The sequence below is a fragment of the Entelurus aequoreus genome, linkage group LG01 (assembly GCF_033978785.1).
Source record: "Entelurus aequoreus isolate RoL-2023_Sb linkage group LG01, RoL_Eaeq_v1.1, whole genome shotgun sequence".
NCBI classification, from domain to species: domain Eukaryota; kingdom Metazoa; phylum Chordata; class Actinopteri; order Syngnathiformes; family Syngnathidae; genus Entelurus; species Entelurus aequoreus.
The window spans coordinates 37,204,924-37,223,464 of record NC_084731.1 but is presented as its reverse complement, the minus strand read 5'-3'; the positions used below and the strand labels follow the sequence as shown (position 1 = coordinate 37,223,464).

Sequence of the window (18,541 nt, the reverse complement as noted above, 5' to 3'; positions counted from 1 at the left end):
TTTTTTTTTTAAAGCCTTGAAGAAAATGGCTGTTAAGGGGTCAAAATTGTAATGGTTTAAATGTAAGCGTTAAAGTGCATATTGTGAAATATGTACTACTTAATTGTTGTGCAGTATGTATTTGTGTAATGTATAAAATACATTTGTGGCAGTGGGTGGTTTACAAGAGCACATTTGGCTGTTTTATTTTAATATTGTCAATCTGTGTACTATGTTTTGAAATGTGTGTGGCTAAACTCATTCTAATATTAACCGGTTGAGGACTGGAGATAGAAATTAGCCATTGGCTATAATCTCACATATTTGCATGTCAAATCTTCATTATTATGTATTGTCCCTTAAAAAACAAAATAATTTTATGCACAAAATGCAGTTTAATAATTAGTTTAATTTTAATTAGTCACCAGCAAATTTGATCTGCATTTTGTGCATAATAATGTTCATTATTACGTATTGTCCCTTAAAAAAACTAAATAATATTATGCACAAAATGCAGTTTGATAATTAGTTTAATTATAATTAGTCACCAGCAAATTTGGATCTGCATTTTGTGCATTTAGATAGATAGTACTTTATTGATTCCTAGCTATCTAAATCTTCATTATTATGTATTGTCCCTTAAAAAACTAAATAATATTATGCACAAAATGCAGTTTAATAATTAGTTTGTTATAATTAGTCACCAGCAAATTTGGATCTGCAGTTTGTGCATTTAGATAGATAGTACTTTAATGATTCCTATCTATTTAAATCTTCATTATTATGTATTGTCCCTTAAAAAAGCTAAATAATATTATGCACAAAATGCAATTTAATAATTAGTTTAATTATAATTAGTCACCAGCAAATTTGGATCTGCAATTTGTGCATTTAGATAGATAGTACTTTATTGATTCCTAGCTATCTAGATCTTCATTATTATGTATTGTCCCTTAAAAAAACTAAATAATATTATGCACAAAATGCAGTTTAATAATTAGTTTAATTATAATTAGTCACCAGCAAATTTGGATCTCCAATTTGTGCATTTAGATAGATAGTACTTTATTGATTCCTAGCTATCTAAATCTTCATTATTATGTATTGTCCCTTAAAAAAACTAAATAATATTATGCACAAAATGCAGTTTAATAATTAGTTTAATTATAATTAGTCACCAGCAAATTTGGATCTCCAATTTGTGCATTTAGATAGATAGTACTTTATTGATTCCTATCTATTTAAATCTTCATTATTATGTATTGTCCCTTAAAAAAAACCTAAATAATATTATGCACAAAATGCAGTTTAATAATTTGTTGAATTATAGTTAGTCACCAGCAAATTTGGATCGTAAATGGTTTGACAATAAACTGGACGTCATCATGTCCCTTATTAGCTAAATGAAAGTAAAATACGGTCCTTCTCGTAGCTGTCACGCAGCTGGCGGCTTCTTATTGGCTCAAATGCCGGACACGTCAGCAGTACACCCAAACTCCTCTGAGTGATTGACATTTACTCGGCCAATCATTGTTTGAGATTATAACGCGTCGCCGTGACGTAGAGCAACGAGACCCAATCACAGGACCCCGTTTTGGGAGGGGCTTGTTTGTTGACAGGAAGCGTGTTGAGCAGAAGTTTTCGGTGAAGAGTTGATTTGTGATCTATCAATGACAAATGAGTCTCCTCTGGCGCTGTGTGAACTCAAAGTATGCGTTTTAAGACCGAGCCGCGGCAAAGATGCAATGGCGGTCACTCGTAGTTGGTCTAGTGGTGCTTCGGCTGTCTGTTAGCTGTGTGTTGTGGCTCGCCTTCGGACCGGAGCACAGCGATAGCTCGGACGTCAGCCGCCCCAAAGCTGAGCTCCTGTCCAGGAATGAGGGGACCGGCGGCAACACATGTGCGAAGGTCGAAGGAGAGCTCCCCCAAAGAGCCTACCTGAGCTTCTTTGACGACCACACGGACGATTACGTGCGGAGATACGGCTCCTTCTCGGACGTGCTGAAAGCAGCTATGAAGGAAAAGGCCAGAAGCATGTTCTACTTCGGTTATGATAATTACATGAAATATGCTTTCCCCAAGGACGAACTCAACCCAATTGACTGCGAAGGGAGAGGCCCTGATGTTCAGAACCCGTAAGTCTTTTAATAACTACAACTTCTAATCATCTGACCCAAACAAGAAACTGCAAAGTACTCATTACGAAATCAAAAGTGTATAACCACTGCTGCTCCAACGCTGATTGGCACATTGTCTTGTAATATTTATGGCCAAAACATTGACAATTATGTTTTATTGAAGTATATACAGTATTCCCAACAGACAATACTTTTGGAAATTAACCTTGTGCATACCTTAGAGTAGTCAGTGTACAGCATGTGTGTACCATTACATATTTACCATACTCTGTTACTATGAGCAGTGTTGGGTTGTTTACTGAAAACCAGTAAGTAATTACAGTTACTAGTTACTTTATTTCAAAAGTAACTCAGTTACTAACTCGGTTGTTTACACCAAAAAGTAATGCGTTACTGTGAAAAGTAACTATTTAGTTACTTTTTTTTTTTTTTAAGCTCCCATTAATGCCCTTTTAGCCTTAATTTCAGTACTGTTATTGCACTGGAGAATAATACAATGTGTTGATCAATTTGACATGCATTTGCATCACTGAACTCTGCTAAGCAATGTGGTCTACATACAACACACAAAGACAAAGATATGTTTCAAAGGGCCAATTTATTTCAGGCCAGAACAAATTGACAAAACTATTTTAAATAGCTGCAACATAACATACATGAGTTACAAACAGCATAATAACAACATAGCTGTAAACCTGGCTTCACCTAAGGAAGGCACACGTGACATACACATAAAGCCTAACCAGGCAGATTTGAATTGTTGTTTTGGGCAGTAGATGGGATCTTTGATCCAAGACACAACTTATATTTAACTAAAATGTTCTTTTCTTTGTGCTCGACAAAAGAAAAGAAGTGACAATATCTCATACTTGCCAACCCTCCCGAATTTCAGTGCCTCTCCCTGGGACAACCATTCTCCCGAATTTCTCCCGATTTCCAGATTTAAGGCACGCCCCCACCAGGTCCGTGTGGACCTGAGTGAGGACAGCCTGTTGTCACGTCCGCTTGGCCAACCAAAAAGTAACCACAGAACATTAGTGTTCTGTGGTTACTTTTTGGTTGGCCAAGGGTTTACGTTGTATTGCGCACAACACCCTCCCCTTCCCACACCCACACCCAGACACACACAGAGCGCGCCTCCGGCTTGTGACACATGAGATTCAGAAGGACGACACTGCAGCGCTCCAATAAAACACACTCAGATCTTCTGTTTCTAGCCGATACCACATAAAAAATAACGTAAAATAACGCAGTAACGCATCATGTAGTAACGGTAACTGAGTTACTGACTATAAAAAATAACGCGTTAGATTACTAGTTACTGCCGAAACTAACGGCAGTATCGCGTTACAAAGTAACGCGTTAGTCCCAACACTGACTACGAGTGTACTCTATTTTTTTTCACTAATTTTTGTGTTACGACCTGAAATAAGCACAAAAAAAGTGTTAACATCTAAATGTCATCCAATAGGCCCACAAGGTTGGTATTTTATTTTATTTTAGTCAAGTCATTTACAAAAGGTAAAAATGGCAGGCTATAGTTCCAGGGGTTCTTAACCTTTTTGACCTCGGTGCCCAACTTTTCCACTACAGGGGGGCCTAGAGCCCACTCAAATATTAACAATGAGTCTTACTCTTAATCTTAATCATATTCAATAATTATATCTAACCTACTTACAATTTACAACTTTGTCAAATGTTGCGAAAGCATGTGTTAATCACAAAGATTATTATTAATTTAACACATAAACCTTAGGCTTAGGTCATGCTGATTAGAAAAACAAGTACTAACTAAATATGCTGCATAAGAAGGGACTTGTAAACAACTGACAAAAAATAAATTGACACACAATTATGTTGTGCTAAAATAAATACCGTATTTTCCGGATCATAGGGCGCACCGGATTGTAAAGCGTACTGCCGATTAATGGTCTATTTTTGACCTTTTTTCATATATTATAGGGCACATTAAAGGAGTCATATTATTATTATTTTTTTTCTAAATGTTAAACACTTCCTTGTGGTCTACATAACCTGTAATGGTGTTTCTTTGGTCATAATGTTGCATAGATTATGTTTTACAGATCATCTTCAAGCCGCTTTCTGACAGTCGCTTCCGGATGCAACGTTTTCTGGGCGGTCTTATTTACGTGGCTCACCTTCGGCAGCGTCTTCTGCCTGTCATCTTTGTTGTAGCGGTGTAGCATGCAAGGACGGGAGTGGAAGATGTGTCAAAATATGGAGCTAACTGTTTTAATGACATTTAGACTTTACTTAAATCAATAACGGAGCAGCATCTCCTCATTCGGAAACAACAACAACGCCGGAAATGTGCCCCGTGAAAAAACGTCCGACCGGAACTCTCTAATAACTAAAGTTCCTTGGGTGAATAATGTAAACTCATTACACCGGTATGTTTTAGCGCTTTAATGGCGAGTTTACTGACAGATATAAGTAAGAACTTTACTCTACTTTATATTAGAAATGGCAACAGCGGAGGATGAATTTCCCATAAAAAGAAGATCGAGAAAAAGAAGAAGCTTATCGACTACAGAGTCGGCATGGACTAAAAGGCGGACGGGTGAAATAGCTTACCAAAGTCGCACTAAAACATTTTGATAGATTTTTGAGCGCCGTGTGTAATGTTCTATATTTTCAATGGAACATATAAAATGTTGGTGGTGTTTACTTGAGTCATATTGCCATCATATTGCAGTCTACACATATTTCTTATATTTGACTGGTCACAGTTATCATTACACCATGTGCCAAATAAAATTGCTTCGAGGTCGGTAAGCAAAACCAGAATTATTCCATACATTAGGCGCACCGGGTTATAAAGCGCACTATCAGGTTTTGAGGAAAAAAAAAATTTTTTTAAGTGCGCCTTATAGTCCGGAAATAACGGTAAACCAAATTAATAATACCTATGTTTCCTAACTAAACTGTCAATAAAATTAAAGTGCAAATGAAAATACAGTTTTACCATTTTATCTGGTCATTCCTGCCACAAGTGGTGGAAAAATGTATTACGACTTAACTGAGCCCTGCGGCCCATACGGACCACAGCTGAGAAACACATATATTTTTGACGGCCCTCTAAGGGACGCTCACAGCCCTATGTTTAAGAAACACCGCTGTAGGCTACTAGGAGATAGCAGCTGCACAAAAGCTTAGCACACAAGCTAGACATACGTAATACATGTCCTTTATTGAGCAATATTGCAGTCTAAAACAACACATTTGTCAATATAAACAAACATCAAATAATTATAGCTGCATATTACTTACACATTAGTGTTGTTCCGATAACAACATTTTGATACCGGGTAACAGTATTTTGATATTTTTCAAAATGAAGGGGACCACGAGAAATAAATTAAAAGGCATTAAACATGTTGGGCATTTCTTGTTGAACTCAAAGAACAATTTACAATGTTATATATAGTCTGCCATAGTTTAGGATTAGGTTAGAGTAGAATACAAAACTTTACTGACATTATATTAAATGCTTCACGATTTATGGGTGCCACTCTTGGTCTGTGCTTTAACAAAAATACAATTATTAGTAAATACTAAAAACAATACCTTGGCTGAAACTACATAGATAAGCCATGTTACAAGTAAAACACACATTGTTAAGGACAAAACACAAATTGTAGCAATTTGTTATCAAATTCAGTCATTTCACTTGCATGGGTTTGTGCTACGTGGGCGGTTTTGCCTCCGCTAATATTTGGCATCAAGCCAAGCAGCTGTTTGCACGCTTATTTATCTATACGTGCACAACAGAGGAGCTAGTTAACTACCTTTAAACTCCCTGTGCAGTCTGGATTATTGTTATTTAACTGTTTAGCTAAGTTTAAACAAAGATTGTAGTACTTTAAGCGTGCCCACTTTGGCGAGGCATCTTTAAAAGCAGCGCGGTGCTTCTGTGTTTAAAGCGTCACCTTGATCGATAGTTTTGAAGACCGGATACCTCCATCGGCACCCACTTTATTAACCAGCAGAATTGCCTTTGTCATTTTTCCTTTCCACGCTATTTCTGCTTGTGCGCTCTGCAAGTTTGTGGGCACTTAACATGCTCCTCCACTCTCTACGTCACCGCCGCACGGCAGCATGCGGATGAAAAAAATTAAAGTACTGGTATTTTTCACAGGCAGTATAGTACCGATTTAAGTTCATTAGTACCACAGTATTTTATTAGTACCGTAACACATACAAAGTTTCCAAGGCAGAAGCGTATTAGAAACTATCTAGTAACAAACATGTCCTCACCATTTAACTTAGCTGCGTCATGAGCTGTAAGGTGCGGTTTGCAAATTCCTCACAGTAACATTTTTCAAAGCAACAAATATAACAAGAATGCCACCGGCTAGCTTATGTTACTATTAGTAGTTTAACAGAACACATTTGTTTGACAAAAGTCTGTATTTTTTACAATTACAAAGTTTATGTAATAAACATTTTTACCAGCCCGAATAAAATGGTTGGTGTTTACAGCTGTCACTCACCCGGTCTCGTCAACACGTACGCGCAGGGAGTGCATGCACACACAAAACCTGTCCAAGAGAAGCAATGAACAAATTGCAGTCATGTTGTTGTTATGATACAATATACATTCAATTGCAGATAACACTAACTATCAAAAATCCTATTATTAGCTAACAATACCCAAAGCTAATGCATGTACATGTGTTATGTACGTACGTACGTAATTACACATACTAAAAGCCGTGTGTAAAATACATTGGAAAGTTGGCACCCTCGAGGCATCTATGTAATTGTTGCAAACAGTCCTTTTAACTTCATGAATTATTGTGGCTACTACTGTAGGTATCCCCAAAAGACAATTACCACTCCACTTTAATTTTAAGACGGTATAAATCCACTCCAGACGGTTATTAATAAATAGGTTATTGTTTTTCATACCTACCATTGTTCTCTAACTAATTTAACTTGCTCAAACCTTTTCTGACATTCCATATTAAGTAAAACTCACGTACACAAAGACTAATTCTATACGGGGAAACAATGAATGGCATCTATGTCAACAATAAACACATAACTTAAACAATTATGCATTGACGTGGACGTAATAACTACTACGGGAGTGATGATACACTTATCTTATGAGAGGATGCAATATTTTAACATTCATTTGAAGCAGGCGGTACAGTTAGCGACAATTAATTGTCTGGCAGGTGTTGAATGTGTGACTGTGAATGTAATACATTACTTTTTAAAAACAACATTGTTTATCTGTGCTTTCTTTCTTTGACATTCAGCTCAAACGTGAACATAAATGACGTCTTGGGGAACTACTCTCTCACACTCATAGACTCCTTGGACACCCTGCTGGTAAGTCATACAAGTACACTTAATGATGCCGTACAACTTCCAGGTAGGTAGGGCATTGATGGAAACCAGGGCTTACATTATGATAATCCCGTAACTGCCACATGGAAGAATTAGCTGCCACCAAGGTCGTAACCATGATTTCACAAATACCGAGGTCAAAATTCTGCAACTTCTGCCTTCACTCTGTTCTCTTTCCATTTCTCCATCCACCGTTTGTCCCTTCTCTCTACATTGTATCGCTCTCTCTCCTCCTGCCAATTGTATTGCAAGAGCACTAAGTAAAATGAAATACACTTCCTTCATATCAACATAAGACACATTTAAATTAGAATTGCATAATGTAATCAACAAAATACAAGCAGTACAAGAGTAAAAACCCATTTAAAAGTACAAAACCCAAAACCAGTGAAGTGGGCACATTGTGTAAATCGTAAATAAAAACAGAATGCATCCATCCATCCATCCATCCATCCATCCATTTTCTACCGCTTGTCCCGTTCAGGGTCGCGGGGGGTGCTGGAGCCTATCTCAGCTGCATTCGACTGGAAGGCGGGGTACACCCTGGACAAGTCGCCACCTCATCACTGGGCCAACACAGATAGACAGACAACATTCACACTCACATTCAATGATTTGCAAATCTTTTTCAATTTATATTCAATTGAATACACTGCAAAGACAAGATATTTAATGTTTGAACTGAGAAACTTACATTTTTTTTTGCAAATAATCAATAACTTACAATTTAATGGCAGCAACACATTGCAAAAAAGTTGGCACAGGGGCATTTTTACCACTGTGTTACATGGCCTTTCCTTTTAACGGCACTCAGTAAACGTTTGGGAACTGAGGAGAACAATTTTTTAAGCTTTTCAGGTGGAATACTCTCCAATTCTTGCTTGATGTACAGCTTAAGTTGTTCAATGTTAAATCGATAGTTTCATTTTCTCAAAATATTTTTTGTTGTCATTTTTGTTAATGTTTACAAACTCTGCAACTAATTCTCTAGGTACAGGATGACTTTGATGGTAAAAAACAAATGATGTCAATGAGTAATAGAAAGTAGGTTTTGTTTAGTTGTTGTGTACTATTGACTTTGTTTTAATCAAATAATCATATGTAATTTAAGAGAATAAGAAACTAGTTTACATGTTGTGTTGATATTATTACATTGTCAGTTTTGACACTGCCTCTGGAACCTGACTTAAACAAGTTGAAAAACTTATTCGGATGTTACCATTCAGTGGTCAATTGTACGGAATATGTACTTCACTGTGCAACCTACTAATAAAAGTTTCAATCAATAAATCAATCTTAAAAAGGTCATACCATGATTTTTTTTTTCTACATTTAGAACGTTCCCTTGTAGTCTACATAACATGAAATGGTGGTTCTTTGGTCTAAATTTTGCATTGATGGATTATGTTTTGACGGACCATCTTTGTGCAATTTGTTATTCTTTTAGCTAGACCTATGTGTTTACTTCCGTCCCTGTTGCCTTCCTCAGAGGTAGCCAGCTGATTTAAACAGTTTTTTTTTTGGTGCTGTCTTCCTGCTTGTAGTAGCAGGCTGACAGCGCCATCTGCAGTCCGACCTCTTCTGGACTGTGTCACACGTGTGGGGAAGTTGGTATGCTCCCCTCGTCTCTGTTCACAGGTTCGATGGCTTCTCTGATCCAACGATGGTATTTGTTGCTCTCTGTGCTGATGACGTGCGTTGTCCCAATCCTTGAGGTGATTCTCCCTCTTGCAGTGGTCTGACGTGGTACACTTCTGCTGTTTTTGTTCTGCTTGTTGTCTGGTGGCTCCTGTGGAAAAAGCTGTTTATATCAGCGGACCAGACACGTTACAACAACATCACGTGACAACCTCTGAGGAAAGCAACAGTTGTCACCGAAGCCGTCAGGTACGGAAGTAAACACACAGGTCTGTCTTTAAGAATAACAAATTGCCTAATTTTTTGAAGACGTAATGAACCTCTTCTGAGACCATCTTCATGCCGCTTTCTGACCGTCTCTTCAGGATGTTTTGTGGGCGGTCTTATTTTCGTGCCTCCACTTCGACTGCATTTCCAGCCCGTCAGCCATAGTTTTTAGCGCTTCCATTTGGAGTCTGCTGACAATATGGAGTCTATTACTGACAGATATAAGTTAGAACTATACACTACTTTGTATTAGAAATGGCAACAGCGTAGGATGCATGTGCATGTACGAGCCAGTCTGCCCCACAACAAATGAAAAAAAAGGAACCTATTGACTACAATGTCGGACTATAAAGGCGGACTCGCGTAAAGCTCTTTGGGTACATTTTCTACCATATATGGAAATATCCGCTCATATCACATGTGGAAAAACGTCACTAGTTGTGCAAATTCCAAATGGCTTGTTTGGAGGATTTATGAAGGAAGGCAAGATTGTATTTTACATATCGCCGCCATGCCTCCATGGTTTGATTTCAAATTTTTGGAAACTATGCAGATCCCAAATACACAAAAACAGGTACCAATAGGTAAGAAAAGTTAGTTTTGCATAATAGGTCCGAATCGAAATGGAGAATTGTTGGGAAATGAAATGAAGAATGGTCAAATCTCAAAGGACAGTTCCAGGTCTCATTTGGAGTTTCTTCCTAGGTGCTTGGCAACGTGACCGAGTTCCAGAGTGCTGTCAAGTTGGTGATTGACACGGTGTCCTTTGACAAGGACTCCACTGTGCAGGTTTTTGAGGCAAACATCAGGTAACTAAACTGCATGTGAAATGTTTGAAATATTCATGTGTTGCATTTGCATTATCAGTTGTTCCCAGTGGTGATTGTTATTCATCTTGATTGACCAAAGGATCTTAGGAAGCCTTATCTCAGCTCACATTCTGCTAACGGACCCCAAACATCCTTTTGGGAGGGTTGGCTTTGATGGTTACAACAACCAGCTGCTGCACTTGGCTCATGACTTGGCTGTTCGTCTTCTGCCGGCCTTTGAAAACACAAGCACAGGCATCCCTTACCCCAGGGTGAGTCAGATCCAACAATTGTCGTCGACAGATGAGTGAGTCCTCCTTATTGGTTGCTTTCAGGTAAACCTAAAGACCGGAGTCCCGTCCGGTAGCATGAACGAGACGTGTACAGCAGGAGCCGGATCTCTGCTTGTGGAGTTTGGAATCCTGAGCCGCTTGACCGGAGATTTCACTTTCGAGTCGGTCGCACGACGAGCCGTCAGATCGCTTTGGAAACTGAGGAACAATCAGACAGGATTGCTAGGTAAAGTCATGTTGTCATGTGTAAAGAGTTGCTTTGTTGCCAAGCAACAGGCTCTTCAGGGCTGAAAAATGCCCTTCAAAGTAAATGTTGTTGAAAACAACACTTAGTAAAAATGAAGTAGCTGTTGTTAAACAATGCTGTCCCTGTGTACTTTGAATACTGCTGAAGAAGAAACGGCTTCAGCGGTTTGAGCGCGCGGCAGTGCGGCCTTTCGGGCACGTTGGTGTTGATGAATATTTGTTCCGTGCCACAGCCGCTTCTTTCTTTGATTGCCGGGTGGATTGTCTTTGGCTTTGGGGCTGCTTTGGATGCTCAATAGCTGATTAAATAGTTGTGTGAGTGTGTTTGATTTAATGTGAACAATTTCACTGGTCTGATGTGACAAGTCTAAATTTAATAGCGGGATAAGAAGCTTCTGAACCCAGAAAAATCCATAAATTAGCTGCAGCATCATTCAAAGTGTGGAAGTCCAGAAACGATATAGTTTCACTTTTACAAGCGGCCCTATGGGGGGGAAGCTGTAACTAATGTCACTACGATGAACATGAGTTTATGACTGCAGCCTTCTTTGGTCTGTCCTCACCAGGAAGCATTGTCAACATCCAAACCGGCCAGTGGGTGAGCCAGCAGAGCGGCCTCGGTGCCGGTATGGACTCCTTCTACGAGTACTTGCTCAAGGCCTACATCCTGTTTGGCGAGAAGGACGACTACAGAATGTTCCAGGCAGCTTGGGCCAGCATACATAACCACCTGAGGAGAGGGTCAGTCCTTATTACACTAGGGGAATAAGCACTCACCCAAAAGTTGAACATGTGTGACGTTTCAGGCGGGAGTCGTGCAACGAAGGAGAAGGCGACCCGCCCATGTACGTGAACGTGAACATGATGAGTGGCGAGATCATGAACACTTGGATCGATTCCCTGCAAGCCTTCTTTCCTGGGCTGCAGGTAGCTTGAGCTCCCATATCAGCGAAACCTTGCAAGTTCTTTAAATCCACTTCTGTCTGTTTGGTGTTTAAAGGTTTTAAATGGCGATGTAGAAAATGCAATTTGCCTCCACGCCTTCTACTACGCCATCTGGAAGCGCTTTGGAGCTTTGCCAGAAAGGTACAACTGGCAGCGGAAGGCTGCGGATGTCCTCTTTTACCCACTGAGACCTGAGCTGGCTGAATCCACCTACCTGCTGTACCAGGTACAACCGCTTTAAGTGGAAGCCATCTTTGACCAATGCTCTCAATCAGTGAGGCTACAAGTGCAGATTCATTCTTTAGCACTTGCTAGTATCAATAAGTATACAGTATCATCAATAAATATCTAAACATACGCATCTTCGTCTTCTGCCGAAAGTGGATTTCATCAAAATGTGACCTCCACTCTAATACTCAACCCAAATAGACAACTGTCTTTTTTGTCTCCAGGACCATAAATATGTGGTTTAGATCATTTAGATACCTTTAGTACTAATACATACAATAAGCAAACCGTGGGCCCAGACATTAGATAGATTCCCTGTTTAGCCTGCAGAACGTTTTTGTAGATTATTTCATAGTCCTTTTAGATATATTAATTGATAAATATAATGTATTTTTCTTTTTTACATTTACTATTTTATAAAAAATTTTTTAGATATCTTTTTGAAATCTGAACCCTCAGTTTCACACATTTCAATAACTATCATTATTTATTTGTGGGGGGAAAAATGTAATCTTATTTACCAATATTGTAAAAATATATTTCACTTTAGCGTCACTTAGGACATATTTCGCTTGATTATTCGTAGGGTTTACGTTCCACACCACCACACGGTAGATTAATTTCCAAAAAGTAGGCACACTATTATGATTTTTTTATGAATATTACATGCATTCAACGTCTTTATAAGCCCTCCACACACCCCTCACAGCTTTCACACAAATGAAATAAATATTTAATCATCAGTGCAGCTGGGATAGGCTCCAGCCCCCCGTGCCCCTGCAAAGGACAAGCGGTAGAAAATGAATGGATAAATTAATAATTGCATTGTCCATACAAAACTTGTAATAATCATGATTAATCACAGATATAATTTTTTAATCTTTAATAAATGTACTTAAGACAAATAATTTCAAGTTTTTAGTTATATCATGGGAGTGATTACTTTGTTTGTCAGTTGAATAAAAGTTTGGCCATTTGTGACGTTTGGAAAGCAGCGATAAAGAAGCGGCAGCACGACTAATCTGAGCGCTCACCTCTTGTGATGGCATCAAGACACTCAAATCGGTGATGAGGTAGCTAAAATTTCCAGCTCCAATTTTGCCACAACTCTACGAGGTAAACAGCATCTAATACACTGTTCATTGTGCTAAAGACCTAGCTTAGAGCTGCCAAGCCTCACGCTTTGAGCATGAGTCACGCAAATGAACCCTTTCTCACACCACACACCACACTTGACTTTTCTCACGCTTATATTTCCCCTTCCATTCACTGCTCTATCTATATACAGTACAGGCCAAAAGTTTGGACACACCTTCTCATTCAATGCGTTTTCTTTATTTTCATGACTATTTACATTGTAGATTGTCGCTGAAGGCATCAAAACAATAATTGAACATATGTGGAGTTATGTACTTAACAAAAAAACGTGAAATAACTGAAAACATATTTTATATTGTAGTTTCTTCAAATTAGCCACCCTTTGCTCTGATTACTTTTTCACACACTCTTGGCATTCTCTCGATGAGCTTCAAGAGGTAGTCACCTGAAATAGTTTTCACTTCACAGGTGTGCTTGAAGCTCATCGAAAGAATGCCAAGTGTGTGGAAAGCAGTAATCAGAGCAAAGGGTGGCTATTTTGAAGAAACTAGAATATAAAACATGTTTGCAGTTATTTCACCTTTTTTGTTAAGTACATAACTTCACATGTGTTCATTCATAGTTTTGTTGCCTTCAGTGACAATCTACAATGTAAACGCCTTGAATGAGGAGAAGGTGTGTCCAAACTTTTGGCCTGTACTGTATATATATATATTTTTTCCTCCCGCCCTGCTGTAGTTTGAAAAATTCGGATTGACTTACCAAAAGAACCAATCACAGACCAATCCATATATTATTGTGCTTAAATCTAGCCAACCAGGGAAGGCACCACGCATCGTAAACCAATCAGAAGCAACGTAAGGCAGGTCTTTGCGTCTTTTCACACACACCTTAGCGTAGTGTTGTCAACTTGGCTACTTTCTCTCTAAATTTAGAATCTTTCCAACTCCTATTAGTGACTTTCTTTCTCCAACGTGACTAGCTATTAGTTTTTGATGTTTGGAGACATGAAAGTGTGTAATATTCTAATGTCCTCAACGTACAAGCGGTGCTGATGTGAGCCTTTCCTCACAGGCCGCCACCTGTCTACTGAATGTCTGTTTTTAGACAGCTTGTGCTGAAACACATTTTGTTGTACTTTTAAGTGCAATCACAATGAAGTCCATTCAATTTTCGTCAGAGCATAGAGGAGACTCACACACCCACACTGTGCAAAGCTGCTGCTGTTTCGGCCTTGGTTGAGATTTAAATGTTTCATCATTGTCACGCTTCAAATAAAAACAAACCTATCGTTCCTGTTAATGAGCCAGTCACTAGATTTGATTCGTTTGTGAATATCTCAACCTTTTAGACTTTTGATCAAATATACTCAATCATTTAACAATGTAGAACAAATAATATTACAACTAAACAAAACAATGTAGAACAAATAATATTACAACTAAACTAAGAATCAACAGAACATTAATTTGCACGTCTAATCATAATTTGCATCTTTTGACTCACACATTATTTTCTTTAAGTTAATGGATTGCACTGCTTTGAAGTTGATAGTTCTACTATTTGCTAATAATACAGCAACTGCCTGTTATGTATGTGTCTAATTAAAAAATAAACACATTACATTGTTCTAATATGATACATTTAATTTTCTTTTCACCATGCAAAGCTTACATCTGCATTGAATTGCATCAAATCGTAATGTTTTAAAAAGTATTGTTAGTGAATCGTATCATAATCCATGTATCGAGATTCATATCGAATCGCCATTTAAGGTAGAGATACACACCCCTAATATAAATAGATGCGTTTGTGCGTGCATGGACGTGTGTGTATTTGTGTGTGTATATGTATATATATATATATATATATATATATATGTGTACAAAACCTGTTTCCATATGAGTTGGGAAATTGTGTTAGATGTAAATATAAAGGGAATACAATGATTTGCAAATCATTTTCAAACCATATTCAGTTGAATATGCTACAAAGACAACATATTGGATGTTCAAACGGATAAACTTTTTTTTTTTTTTTTGCAAATAATCATTAACTTTAGAATTTGATGCCAGCAACACGTGACAAAGAAGTTGGGAAAGGTGGCAATAAATACTGATAAAGTTGAGGAATGCTCATCAAACACTTATTTGGAACATCCCACAGGTGAACAGGCAAATTGGGAACAGGTGGGTGCCATGATTGGGTATAAAAGTACATGCCATGAAATGCTCAGTCATTCACAAACAAGGATGGGGCGAGGGTCACCACTTTGTCAACAAATGCGTGAGCAAATTGTTGAACAGTTTAAGAAAAACCTTTCTCAACCAGCTATTGCAAGGAATTTAGGGATTTCACCATCTACGGTCCGTAATATCATAAAATGGTTCAGAGAATCTGGAGAAATCACTGCACGTAAGCAGCTAAGCCCGTGACCTTCGATCCCTCAGGCTGTTCTGCTTCAACAAGCGACATCAGTGTGTAAAGGATATCTCCACATGGGCTCAGGAACACTTCAGAAACCCACTGTCAGTAACTACAGTTGGTCGCTACATCTGTAAGTGCAAGTTAAAACTCTCCTACGCAAGGCGAAAACCGTTTATCAACAACACCCAGAAACGCTGTCGGCTTCACTGGGCCTGAGCTCATCTAAGATGGACTGATACAAAGTGGAAAAGTGTTCTGTGGTCTGACGAGTCCACATTTCAAATTGTTTTTGGAAACTGTGGACGTCGTGTCCTCCGGACCAAAGAGGAAAAGAACCATCCGGATTGTTATAGGCGCAAAGTTGAAAAGCCAGCATCTGTGATGGTATGGGGGTGTATTAGTGCCCAAGACATGGGTAACTTACACATCTGTGAAGGCGCCATTAATGCTGAAAGGTACATACAGGTTTTGGAGCAACATATGTTGCCATCCAAGCAACGTTATCATTGACGCCCCTGCTTATTTCAGCAAGACAATGCCAAGCCACGTGTTACATCAATGTGGCTTCATAGTAAAAGAGTGCGGGTACTAGACTGGCCTGCCTGTAGTCCAGATCTGTCTCCCACTGAAAATGTGTGGTGCATTATGAAGCCTAAAATACCACAACGGAGACCCCCGGACTGTTGAACAACTTAAGCTGTACATTGATTGATTGAGACTTTTATTAGTAGGTTGCACAGTGAAGTACATATTCCGTACAATTGACCACTAAATGGTAACACCCAAATAAGTTTTTCAACTTGTTTAAGTTGGGGTCCACTTAAATTGATTCATGATACAGATATATACTATCATATATACTATCATCATAATACAGTCATCACACAAGATAATCACATTGAATTATTTACATTATTTACAATCAGGGGTGTGGAGGGGGGGGGGGTAGGATATGGACAGCAAGTAGAGAGAGAGAGAGAGAGAGAGAGAGAGAGAGAGAGAGAGAGAGAGAGAGAGAGAGAGAGAGAGATTAGAAGGCATAGGAAAAAGTATCTGCATTTGATTGTTTACATTTGATTATTAGCATTTGATTATTAGCAATCCGGGGAGGGTGTTAGTTAAGGGTTGTAGCTGCCTGGAGGTGAACTTTTATTGCGGTTTTGAAGGAGGATAGAGATGCCCTTTCTTTTATACCTGTTGGGAGCGCATTCCACATTGATGTGGCATAGAAAGAGAATGAGTTAAGACCTTTGTTAGTTCGGAATCTGGGTTTAACGTGGTTAGTGGAGCTCCCCCTGGTGTTGTGGTTATGGCGGTCATTTACGTTAAGGAAGTAGTTTGACATGTACTTCGGTATCAGGGAGGTGTAGTGGATTTTATAGACTAGGCTCAGTGCAAGTTGTTTAACCCTGTCCTCCACCTTGAGCCAGCCCACTTTGGAGAAGTGGGTAGGAGTGAGGTGGGATCTGGGGTGGAGGTCTAGAAGTAACCTGACTAGCTTGTTCTGAGATGTTTGGAGTTTAGATTTGAGGGTTTTGGAGGTGCTAGAGTACCAGGAGGTGCATGCGTAATCGAAAAAGGGTTGAACGAGAGTTCCCGCCAGAATCCTCATGGTGCTTTTGTTGACCAGAGAGGAGATTCTGTAGAGAAATCTCGTTCGTTGGTTAACCTTTCTGATTACCTTGGTTGCCATTTTATCACAGGAAAGATTAGCCTCTAGAATGGAACCTAGGTAGGTGACCTCATCTTTCCTGGTGATAACAATGTCACCCACTTTTATGGTGAAGTCATTGACTTTCTTAAGGTTGATGTGGGACCCAAACAGGATGGATTCCGTTTTACCCAAGTGTATGGATAGCTTGTTGTCAGCAAGCCAGGTGCAAGTTCTACACAGCTCAGCACTGAGGATTTTCTCCACCTGTGACTTGTCCTTATCGGATACCAGCAGGGCAGAGTCATCCGCAAACAAGAACAATTCACAGTCGCATGCCGATGACAAGTCGTTTATGTATATTAGGAACAGTAAAGGCCCCAATATACTGCCTTGGGGGACTCCACAGCTCACCGAGAGGAGGGGGGGACACGGTGCCGTTCCCCTCTACCACCTGCTCCCTCCCCTCCAAGTAAGATTGCATCCAGCTCCATGAGGTTTTGTTAAATCCGATTGCTCTGAGCTTATCCAACAGTATAGCGTGGTTAACGGTGTCAAAGGCCTTCCGAAGGTCCAGCATGACCATGCCGCAGTATTTGCCCGCGTCCACCTCATGTTTGATGTGGTCGGTCAGATAGAGAAGGCATGTGTCAGTGGAGTGGTTAGTTCTGAAGCCGGATTGGAATTTGTACATGAGTTTATTAGTGGCAAGGTAACTATCGACCTGTTCATAAACTATTTTCTCCATTACTTTCGAAATGGAACTGAGAATAGAAACAGGTCGTTAGTTGCCAGGTTCCAATTTGCTTCCTTTTTTAAAGAGGGGAGTTACTCTTGCTATCTTAAAATCTTTTGGTACTTGGCCTTGTGTAATTGATAGGTTTATTATGTGCGTGATGATCGGGGCAATGATGGAGGCAGAGTCCCTGAGGAATCTGGAAGGAATATTACCAAGGCCGGTGGCCTTGTTAGGGTGGAGCGCGCTCAATTTTTTAAACACCTCATCAGCTGTGACCATTTCTAATTTGAAATCATCGTTGGATACTCCTAGCTTTCTGTAGAATGCTTTAATGTGTTCTACACCAAAGCGACCAGAGTGGTGGGACAGCTTGTTGACAAGAGTTGCGGCTATGCTGGTGAAAAAGATGTTAAGTCTGCTAGCTACCTCCATTTTGTCTGTAATGAGGGAGTCACCCTCCTTGATGCTGATGTTGGTGAGTCTGGTTTTAAGTTTCTGGCTGCAACCAGGAAGCTGGTTGTTGAGAATTTTCCAGAGCTCACGTGGCTTATTTGTGTTTTCCTCTATTTTGTCGTTAATGTAATTTTTTCTTAAGGATTTAGTCAGGTTGGTTGACTTATTTCTTAATATATTGCATTGCTTTTTGAGAGTTGAAAGGAGTAATTTGAGGTTGATATTATTGGGTTGTTTATCTACTTCTGTTT

The 18,541-nt window shown here is 39.2% G+C and overlaps 1 protein-coding gene across 2 annotated transcripts in view; it reads left to right on the top strand.

Moving 5' to 3' along the window:
* The first annotated feature begins 1,574 nt into the window (after positions 1 to 1,574).
* The window catches only part of edem1 (ER degradation enhancer, mannosidase alpha-like 1), a 31,083-nt gene continuing 14,116 nt past the window's right edge, over positions 1,575 to 18,541 (top strand). Inside the window, exons 1-9 of one of the 2 annotated variants that reach the window (XM_062049351.1) lie at positions 1,575 to 2,114; positions 7,406 to 7,478; positions 9,231 to 9,383; positions 10,107 to 10,210; positions 10,311 to 10,482; positions 10,546 to 10,729; positions 11,316 to 11,490; positions 11,556 to 11,676; positions 11,750 to 11,920. In XM_062049351.1, the coding sequence (XP_061905335.1) occupies positions 1,720 to 2,114; positions 7,406 to 7,478; positions 9,231 to 9,383; positions 10,107 to 10,210; positions 10,311 to 10,482; positions 10,546 to 10,729; positions 11,316 to 11,490; positions 11,556 to 11,676; positions 11,750 to 11,920 (1,548 nt within the window). In that variant the 5' untranslated portion in view covers positions 1,575 to 1,719. The remainder of the gene's footprint in view (positions 2,115 to 7,405; positions 7,479 to 9,230; positions 9,384 to 10,106; positions 10,211 to 10,310; positions 10,483 to 10,545; positions 10,730 to 11,315; positions 11,491 to 11,555; positions 11,677 to 11,749; positions 11,921 to 18,541) is intronic. The other variant, XM_062049357.1, reaches the window with a different exon arrangement.